Raw genomic sequence first — 10,726 nt, 5'->3', positions numbered from 1 at the left:
TACTCTAATATCTTCAGCATTTTCCAATTTACAATGCCAGAAAGCGCCTTCCCCTGCACAATATAAACGTTTTAGGAGTCTTCACTAAGCTATAAACAACTAAACACAGGCAGTGAAACTACTAGTGTGCAAAAAGATGGCAGTAGGGCTGATTCAGTGAACCAATAACAAAATTGGTAAATTTTGTGTACACAATAGAATAGAAACACATAACATAGAAAAAAACAAACTTGGTAAACGGTACACCCTACCCGGAACCAAGTCCATGAAAGAACAGCTCTCTCAAGCAAAGTTGGTGGTGAAGCACCAACAAGAATTGTATAGATCCATCATAAACAAACCACTGAGGCTCTGAAAATATAGCATAATGTGATAACCTCAACAAAACTCACTTGGATCCCCTCCACCAAAGTCAATGGTGGATCACCTTGATATGACAAGTATGTAGATAAAAGTATCAAGAAAACAAACAACTGGAGAAAAAGCAACATATTATCATATTAACATAATAAAAGTGATCCATTAAACATCATATTTCGCGACTAAATGTGGAGGGAAGGGAAGTGGGTAAGGTTTAAGCAAAACAAACATTGTTTTACAGCAGAGACACCTAGAACAGTACTTGAATAACTAGAAGGTCTTAGAAAGGTGGAAACAACCACCCCTTTCCTCAGCACAAGAGTAAAACATAAGCCACAAAAAGTAAAAACAGATCTACTCATTTTTATAACTTTTTTCACTCAAAGGCCCATTGGTTCTCCCTGCGAACCTCCTCCTCTTCCTCGGGTGTGAAGTCATTCTTGATGTTGAACGTCTTGCGGATTTCCTCAGGTGTTTTTCCCTTGATCATGTCTGCCACTGTCTGGCAAGTCAGATCCAGCAAGCTCTTGATGTTCAGATAATTTGCAGCCTGCAAACCAGACATAATCCAGAGCGAGATTTGTCATTCTAGGTGTACAAACATGGTAGAAGTAACTTATATAATACAGCACTAATTCAGTGCATGCTGAATGCAACAACAAAACCATAGACCCATTAAATGATCTTGGTGGCTTCTATGGACAACAAAACACCAATGGTCTTGATGCTCTAAAAGTATATTGCAGGATCACAAAAAAATTGCTAAGTGGACCTTCAACATGGAAAGAAAGTCGATAGTATGATAACTAAAGGGCATCAGCAGAATTTCAAGCATAAAGTAGATTCTATTTGGGAACAACATTTGAGTCTTCAAAAGCAAGAGTCAGCACATATCGTAACAAATCAAAGTTCAAAACAGAAAAAAGATAGAGTCGCTAAAGCTATTCCATATTTTACATCAGAATAAACAATAAAGTAACAAGTTTGATACATAAACACAATTTGATTATCCAAAATTCATCCAGGTACATGTTCCTAAAACTTGAAAGTCCTGTAAGTCAAGATTCATACCCATCACACTAATAACTCTTGTCAGCATATTGTAATGATTTCCAAAACTTAAAAGCACTACCAATTTTCACTCGAGTGTGCCTGCACCCAATTAAAGATGTGCCGTTTCAAGCTCATTGGCATTATGAGACCACTACTTCAACCAATACTTCCCCTTTACAAAAAGAACTTACCATTCACCTAAAACAATCTTAGGGTCCATCTACACTTCAGCAACAAATCCATCAGCAAAAACCCAAAAAATCACAACAACAAAAAACAGGAGTTTTAGATAGGAGTAGGACACATAATATCACAGCTAAAACGCAACAATGCTTACTAATAAGATTGTGAATTATTTCATCTCAACCAAAACAAAACAAAGTAAAGGGGCTAGTAATTCAGCAATCAACACAACAGAGTAAACATTCACAATAACAATAAAAAACAAAAAAAAAATTCCCCTTTTGTTCCCAAACAAAATAAATCAATCTCTAGAGAGAGAGAGAGAGAGAGAGAGAGAGAGAATTGAAAGATCTGAGAGGGGCAAACCAAGATGAGATCGAATAGGGTGGCCTGGTCGACTTTGACGAACTCGAGGTCCCAGTTCTTGAGCTCCTCATCGGCAGAGGCGACACGGTCCTCGGCTTTCGGGGTCTCGACGTGCTTTTTGGAGTACTCGATGACCTTCGACAAGATCTTGCTGGTCACGTTCGGCAGGGGGATTCCATTGTCGGCGCAATCGTCTTCAATCATGTGCTTTATCGTCTGAGATTCCAACGCCACCGCTTCCTCCACCTCGAACGTCTCTCCGTCCGAGCTCTTCAGCGTTATCTTCCTCGACGACATCGTTTTCTCGCTCTCTCTCTCTCTCTCTTCTCTTTACCTCTTCTCCGGCCACACAAACCCTAGAAATCGGATAGAGTTTTAGAGACTATCTGGAGAAATAAAATTTTTTAATAATGAAATAATTTTGAGGTACGTGTTGTGGGCGTGGGCCGTGGGGTGGCTCTTCTTATTTATATTAAAAAAAAAATTGAAATTTAATTTTATTCCAGAATTTTCTAAATTTCAATTACTATTAGGAAACGAACAAAAAGTAGAGATGAAAATTTTAATTACCGTGTAAGTAGGTGTGTGATTTGCAAGTTTGGATCCTTAATGATTGTTGGGATCTCAAAGTTAATGACTATCACGTGATTAGGATTATCCCCTCTTTTTTTTTTTTTTTGAGATAATAATTCATAATTATGATGGAAATAATAGATTTGAACTCCAAATATTTTTTAAATCACTAACTTATCAGTTAAGTTACAAAATTACTAGTCGTAATTTGAATTTTTATGAATGTAACAAATATGAATTTTTTATATATTTTTTTTCATATAATATAGTTTGGAAAAAACTTAGAAGCCCCTATAAGCATGCTTTGAAACCATAATTAAAAAACATTTAATGTCAAATGATACATTGATATTGTTTTTAATAGCAACAGTGTGCAATGATCCTTGATTTTTAATATGTGGCACTCCCTAATTGATCACAATTCAATTGATAATCAATTTTTAAGTTGAGGGAGCTATTATGTGCATGCATAAAGCGTGGTACAAGATTCCGGCTCAACCTATAAGTTATTTTCTTTTTAAATATATATATATATATATATATATATTTTAACATATGTATACAATGGCTTAGTGGACTCTCATATATATATATATATATATGTATATAGGCTTAGTGAGACAATGGCTAATAGAAAATTACAAGTGTAGGGAGAATGATATAAATTTTCTACCAATGAAATTTTACTTGGATTTAAAAAGTTTAGTTTAAGATGTAATTCATATCATCATAAATATTTTTGTTAGAGGCTAAGAACAATTCTAAAAAGTAAAAACTCTAAATCATCATAAACTCATATGTTTTTAGAATTCATATCAAACTATTTGTACTAATAATTATATTAAAAATATTTTGATTTTAAATTTTCAAATCCAATTTAATTAACATACAATTACACACTATTAAAGAACACTAGCCTCTAAGCACGCGCTCATACGCATGCTCAGAGGCTCTTCTATTTTTTTTGGATAAAATTTAATAATTTACATTAATTATAATTTTAATATTTTCGGCCAATTAAAAAAATAAAGAAAGAGAAAAGTTTAAACATGAAATTTGTTTATGAATAAGTGGGTTAGTAAAAGAGTAATCTTATTTTGTAGGCAATGTTTTAGTGGGAGTTAAAGATGTATTTTACTTTGTTGTCCTTTAGTTCTGTCTCTACTTAAACTTAGAAAAATAGGGATATTTTGGACAAAAAAAATTTAGTCCAAACCGAGGAAGTCCCTTAAATAGTAATATTGAACTTGTGAAGAGAGGGAGGGAAAAAGGCATGCGTAGGTCAATTTATAATTGATTCTCTTTGTGATCCAAAGTCAATAGAACGTCAAGCGGGAGATTAGGCGTGACTACTGACCAATGTACGTGTGAACCCTACCCAAAGAAGTACACACATGTTATGTCTTAAAAATCTTACACAAGGAAAAATGTTAACGTTAATTGTTTATTAAGAAAAACTTACAAAATAATATTACATCAATACTATAATAAATAAAAATTAAATTATTTATATTTTATGTTTAAAAAGCAACATATTAGTTTGTAAGATTAATATGATAAAATTTGTAATAACTATAACCTCATTGCTATACAAGATACAAAACACGTATTTGCAAGCTACTTTTCATATTGGTGGGGGTATTAACAAATATACAACGGTTTGGAGATCTAGACACCTATGAGAATAAGTTTGTTTGTGAAAAATAGAGGAGACAAAAATGCCTTGTCACGCTTTGCTCCACACAGATGTTCATGCCAGGATGGGACACATAGTGAACAAGTGATGTGGTCCACCATCCCACTAAAAAACTTCCACTTGTTTAAAATTGTTAGTTAGAAATTTTTTTAAACAGAAATTAATTACTGACTTAGCAATTTTAAACAAGTGAAAGTTTTTTAGTAGAATGGTAGACTATATCACTTGTCTACCTGAGGACTCTATAATTTTTCCAGGATGGGGGATAGGTGTTGCTTGCTCTATCTTGTCTTACCTCACCCTAAATATATATACATTATTTAATATATATTTAAAATTTTTAAGTTTTCTATACATATACTTTAATCTTTTCAATACATATCCTAGTTATAATTTTTTATTGTTATACATATTTTATTATCATTTTCAAAATACTTGTCTCTTCTTCTTTCTTTGTACTCTCATAGTTATCATTTTCTTTTATGTTTCAACTTTATCTCACCACTCTAATTAGGATTAGTAAAACATCTCATCCTATACCAACCCGACTCATTCCACTCTCACCTTATGCGAGTTTTTCTTGCTTCAAAGACAAAACAATATGGAGAGAGAGTACCCATGATCTGACCTTACTTTACCCAGTGGCCATCCCTAATGAAAAAGACAAAAACTTCAAACTTTTGTTTAGATCAAAGATCCAAAATACACTAAATCTTATATATAAAAAGCGGCTGTGCCGCTACAGTGCTTTGGTACTGTGCAAGCACTGTAGCGGCAACAGTGTTTTGGTGAGGCATGTAATATATATATAGATTTTTTTTTTTTTTTCAGTTTTCCATTTGTATTTTTTTCCTTTTATATATATTGTTATACTGACACAACAAATTTTACAATATTTTTACAATTATTGAAGTGTCATTTTCTTATAAGTTAAAATAAAATAATAAAATATGAAATTGTGACCAATTACAACTGAAAATAAATGTTTTAAGAAAATGTTACAACACTTATTGTGCAGTGCTTTTAGTTTATTCAACTGGCATGGTAGCTACAATGCCTAAAGTTTTTTTTTTTAATTTTAATTTTATTTTTTTATAGTAATCGGTTTGTGTTTTTTTTCTTTTAAATATTTATGTAATTGGTATATATATTGTTATACTGACACAATAAATTTCACAATATTTTTACAATTATTGACGTATCAATTTACTATAAGTCAAAATAAAATAATAAATATGAGACTATAACCCACCACAACTAAAAATAAATGTTTTGAGAAAATATTATAACACTTATTTTACAGTACTTTTGGTTTATTCAATTGGCATGGTAGCTATAGTGCCTAAAGTTTTTTTTTTTTTTTTTTTTGTAATCAGATTGTGTTTTTTGTTTTTTGTTTTTAAATATTTATGTAAGCTGGTATATATATTGTTATACTGACACGATAAATTTCACAATATTTTTACAATTATTGATTTGTCAATTTCTTACAAGCCGAAATAAAATAATAAAATATGAGATTGTGACCAATCACAATAAAAAATAAATGTTTTGAGAAAATGTTACAATACTTATTGTGTAGTGTTTTTGGTTTATTTAATTGGCATGGTAGCTATAGTGCCTAAAGTGTTTTTTTTTTTTTTTTTTTCCAGTAATCGGTTTGTGGGGTTTTTTTTTTTTCTTTTAAATATTTATGTAAACTGTTTTATATATTGTTATACAGACATAAAAAATTTCACAATTATTGACATGTCAATTTTTTACAAGTCGAAATAAAATAATAAAATATAAGAATGTAACAAAGCATAACTAAAAATAAATGTTTTGAGAAAATGTTACAACTCTTATTGTTATAATTTATACCGTGCCTAAAGTTTTTTTTTTTTTTAAAAAAAAATATTTATCTAAGCTGGCATATCTATTAAATATATAAAAAGAGTCAAAGGCTCATGAATAGTGTTTTTTTGGTTTATTCAATTAGTGAAGTGCATTTTCTCTTTTCCTTTTTTTTCCCTTTCAAGTATGCCAGTTGGTTTGAACTTTGTTTTGTTTTTTTGTTTTTTTTTTTTTTAAAGATCTTTATATGTTTACTTTGTACTTGCAATGCAAGTTTACATTGTAAATACACAAAAGTGGTTAATATTATACACATTTGCACAAAAAATGGTAAATATTGTACAAAGTTTGTAAATGTGTACGAAATTTGTCAATTTTTTGTGTTTACAATATAAATTTACATTGTAATTAAGTACAATGTATACATAGAGATATTTTGAAAATGTTGTAATGCATGTATCAATTCCTTATGGGTCAAAATAAAATAAAATAAAATAATAAAATATTATACTGAGATCCAGTACAACTAAAAATGTCATGACATTTTGTTATTATTACAATATATTCACAACTATTGAGGTGTAAGTTATAGGTCAAAATAAAATAATAAAATATTGGACTGTGATCTGTCACGGTCTTATACGATTGAGATTAACTTTTTATGACATAACTATCAAAATTCTTAAAATTAATGCCTCTTTTGATTAATATAAATCTCTATGTATTTTAAAAATCAAATGATTTATATTTTTATTTTGTGATACAAATAAAATCTAAAATTGATCTTAATTACTATTTTTTTTCCCATGGCTAGCACGTGCTATCTAAATTATAAAACGTCAAAATACAGTGTGTGGGGCATGACCCAAATATATACAATGATCTCATGATCCAGCCACCTATTGAAGTAAGTTGGTTTGCAACTTTACACAAAAGGCAAAAACAATGTGGCGTTTGGTACAGGGTAATATTTTAGGATTCATAGGAATGTTTAAAGATTTCCATATTTGGTTGCCAATCATGCTAGGGAATCAGATGCTAGGGGAATCTGGATTCCCCCCCTTAAACCCCTCTTAGTAGGAATGTGGATTCCCTCCTTAAACCCCTCTCAGTAAGAACGTGGATTCACTTTAAAACATGTGGGAATCCAGATTCCCAAGTTTAAAGGAAATTGTATTTTCTATAAATTGATAATTTTAACCATTTTTCCTTATCATTTAAGCAGTTAAGATAAAATATAAAATAAATCATCAATATCTTTTCCTTTGTCTTTATATTTTCCTGCCAAAATAACATAAATAAGATAGACAATTTTGTTGATATATTCTTTAACAAAGTTTTATTTAGGTTTCACTTCTGAAGAAAAAAAAAGTTTGAAAGGGACTCTCCATTATTGCCAGGTATTCACTTTTGCTGCTATGTGTGTGTTGCTGAACAAATTATTAATGGATTTATTTTCATGGAAAATAAATAATTTTAATGAATTTGTAATAATTAATAATTTGTATTTGGTTTTTTTATTATTTATTTAGAGGAAGATTTTTTTTTTTTTTTAAAATGACTTGATAGTTCACATTTAAATCTAAGGATAAAATGAGAAAAATAAATAATTCATTTAAGATTCCTGAGAATAAACCAAATATTATTGTAGGGTCAGTTTTTGTTACCCAAGCCCAAAGGATATGGGTAAAGGCCCAACGAACCCAAAACAATGAATTTGTAGTGAGTGGATCGAAGGTTTAGGCGCTCGCTGGCGTGCAAGAGACATGAACTGCTTTCCTTTTTATTAAAAAATGCTAAGAACAATTTACAACTGAGGGATGCTCCTCGGCCCGTGGCCGAGGAGGTTTTTCTTCCCCCTTCCTCTCAACCCCCCTTTACACTTTGCTTATCTTCCTTATATATCTCTCACTCTCTCCACTCCTTCTTCCTTCTGTCGATCATCTATTGGCCTTCCCCCTGACCGTCTATCCCATCAAAGGTCATATCCGTGCTCAAGTGGTTAACCCTGATCGATGTTGCCCTGTCAAGGGGTTACATCCTCATTAATGCGGCCGGAAGGGTTAGGTGAGCGTATTCAATGCCGAGGTGACAGTTCGCCCAGAGCTTGCCCTTCTCCGTACCGAGGCCTCGGACGCCCGAGGATAGGGTCATCCTCGGACCCATTATGCGTCCTCGGCGTGGGCCATTTGGGCCTTGGTTGAAGTGGGCCGAGGCTACCCGATTTTTTGGCCCCACAATAGCCCCTCAAAATCTTGCTGCATGTATCTTCGGGCGGGGAGGAGGATTTTGACATCCTCGGCCTTACGCCCCCCACGTCAGTAGTGGGGTCTATTCATCTGCCCAAGGCACGTCGCTGACGTTTCGGAGCACGTAACGTGCCCATCATTAAATTTAGGCAGCTCTGTGCTTCCCACGTCCACTGAGGCGTTACCCATCCAATGGTGGAGGTTCGTTTCGCATTTATGGGCGAGAAAACCTGCATGATTCCTCGATTTGGGGTATAAATACTCGTACGAACCGCTTCTTCCTATTTCCCATTTGTAATCAAGAATTCTCGTGCGCCCCTCATGAGTTCAGCCACACTTTCGCTAGCACCTCCAGCATAAAAAGCCTGTCCGAGTAGCTCCTCCTCTTTCCAGTAAGTCGCTCTGTCTCTCTCTGACCTCTCTTTCTCTTTACCCCTTTTTCTACTTCGCCTGCTCTTTCTTAGTTCTTTTGATCTGTACGACTTTAGCTTGAATTGTATGTCGGCCAACTGCACCAGTAGCGATGATAAGGAGTGAGAACGTGTGCATGGGCAGCTCTCTTGCGTCTCAAAGGCTAGGTGGGGCTTGATCCTTTCCTAACTTGGGATACTTTGTAGTTAAGTCTCCCTGCAGGCTTGAGTCCGAGGACCATGCAATGCCCCTGTTCTGTTTAGCACCCAGGTATAGCTAAGCGGTTAGTTTCCCCATAGGCTTGAGTCCGAGGACCATGCAGTGCCTTGGTTCTGTCTAACGCTTTCATTTCTCTGTAAGTATCTAGTTTCCCCATAGGTTTGAGTCCGAGGACCATGCAATACCTTGGTTCTGTCTAGTACCCAGGTATAGCGGAGCAGTTATTTCCCTATAGGCCTGAGTCCGAGGACCATGCAGTGCCTTGGTTCTGTCTAACGCTTTCATTTCTTTGTAAGTATCTAGTTTCCCATAGGTTTGAGTCCGAGGACCATGCAATACCTTGGTTCTGTCTAGTACCCAGGTATAGCGGAGCGGTTAGTTTCCCTATAGGCCTGAGTCCGAGGACCATGCAGTGCCTTGGTTCTGTCTAACGCTTTCATTTCTCTGTAAGTATCTAGTTTCCCCATAGGTTTGAGTCCGAGGACCATGCAATACCTTGGTTCTGTCTAGTACCCAGGTATAGCGGAGCGGTTAGTTTCCCCATAGGCCTGAGTCCGATGACCATGCAGTGCTTTGGTTCTGTCTAACGCTTTCATTTCTCTGTAAGTATCTAGTTTCCCCATAGGTTTGAGTCCGAGGACCATGCAATACCTTGGTTCTGTCTAGTACCCAAGTATAGCGGAGCGGTTAGTTTCCTCATAGGCCTGAGTCCGAGGACCATGCAGTGCCTTAGTTCTGTCTAACGCTTTCATTTCTCTGTAAGTATCTAGTTTTCCTATAGGTTTGAGTCCGAGGACCATGCAATACCTTGGTTCTGTCTAGTACCCAGGTATAGCGGAGCGATTAGTTTCCCCATAAGCTTGAGTCCGAGGACCATGCAGTGCCTTGGTTCTGTCTAATGCTTTCATTTCTCTGTAAGTATCTAGTTTCTCCATAGGTTTGAGTCCGAGGACCATGCAATACCTTGGTTCTGTCTAGTACCCAGGTATAGCAGAGCGGTTAGTTTCCCCATAGCCCTGAGTCCGAGGACCATGCAGTGCCTTGGTTCTGTCTAATGCTTTCATTTCTCTGTAAGTATCTAGTTTCCCCATAGGTTTGAGTCCGAGGACAATGCAATACCTTGGTTCTGTCTAATACCCAGGTATAGAGGAGCGGTTAGTTTCCCCATAGGCTTGAGTCCGAGGACCATGCAGTGCCTTGGTTCTGTCTAACGCTTTCATTTCTCTGTAAGTATCTAGTTTCCCATAGGTTTGAATCCGAGGACCATGCAATACCTTGGTTCTGTCTAGTACCCAGGTATAGCGAGCGGTTAGTTTCCCCATAGGCCTGAGTCCAAGACCATGCAGTGCTTTGGTTCTGTCTAACGCTTTCATTTCTCTGTAAGTATCTAGTTTCCCCATAGGTTTGAGTCCGAGGACCATGCAATACTTTGATTCTGTCTAGTACCCAGGTATAGCGGAGCGGTTAGTTTCCCATAGGCCTGAGTCCGAGACCATGCAGTGCCTTGGTCTCTGTCTAACGCTTTCATTTCTCTGTAAGGAGGGTTCGTCCTCGGACCTCTTTATTGGAGATGATGCCTCCTTGGGACTATGGTCCTATACGTGGCGTTGATCTCGCCTCCAATTCGAGTCCCCATTTTTTCATTTACGACGCGTCCCTTGGCCGTTCGTGCTCCGCGCTTGACGTTTCGGTGCGCGACGCGCCTTCATTAATGCCCTCGTGAATTAACACAAATTCAGCGGTCTACGGTCCCCTTGGAATTTGGTAGCTTCATTATTAA

General features: G+C 35.5%; 1 protein-coding gene across 1 annotated transcript; it reads right to left on the bottom strand.

Annotated features, from left to right (window-relative positions):
* Nucleotides 1-474: 474 nt before the first annotated feature.
* On the bottom strand, nt 475-2,418 carry LOC112036477 (SKP1-like protein 1B). The gene is made up of 2 exons (XM_024069320.2): nt 1,963-2,418; nt 475-910 (listed from the first exon to the last, which is right to left on the bottom strand). Exons 1-2 carry the CDS (start codon nt 2,257-2,259, stop codon nt 737-739), a joined length of 471 nt encoding a protein of 156 aa, XP_023925088.1. The 5' UTR covers nt 2,260-2,418; the 3' UTR covers nt 475-736.
* Between the last annotated feature and the right edge of the window lie 8,308 nt (nt 2,419-10,726).

Source organism: Quercus suber, unplaced genomic scaffold (genome assembly GCF_002906115.3).
Source record: "Quercus suber isolate HL8 unplaced genomic scaffold, Cork oak 2.0 scaffold_43, whole genome shotgun sequence".
NCBI lineage: Eukaryota > Viridiplantae > Streptophyta > Magnoliopsida > Fagales > Fagaceae > Quercus > Quercus suber.
The sequence above is the reverse complement of the archived record's forward strand: the minus strand, read 5'-3'. Positions and strand labels throughout refer to the sequence as shown.

Excerpts from the sequence above, each read along its gene's own strand:
- LOC112036477 (XM_024069320.2), bottom strand. The coding sequence starts at position 2,259 with ATGTCGTCGAGGAAGATAACGCTGAAGAGCTCGGACGGAGAGACGTTC. Across the intron at positions 911-1,962 it reads CCCTATTCGATCTCATCTTG|GCTGCAAATTATCTGAACAT; the intron begins GTTTGCCCCTCT and ends TCTGGTTTGCAG.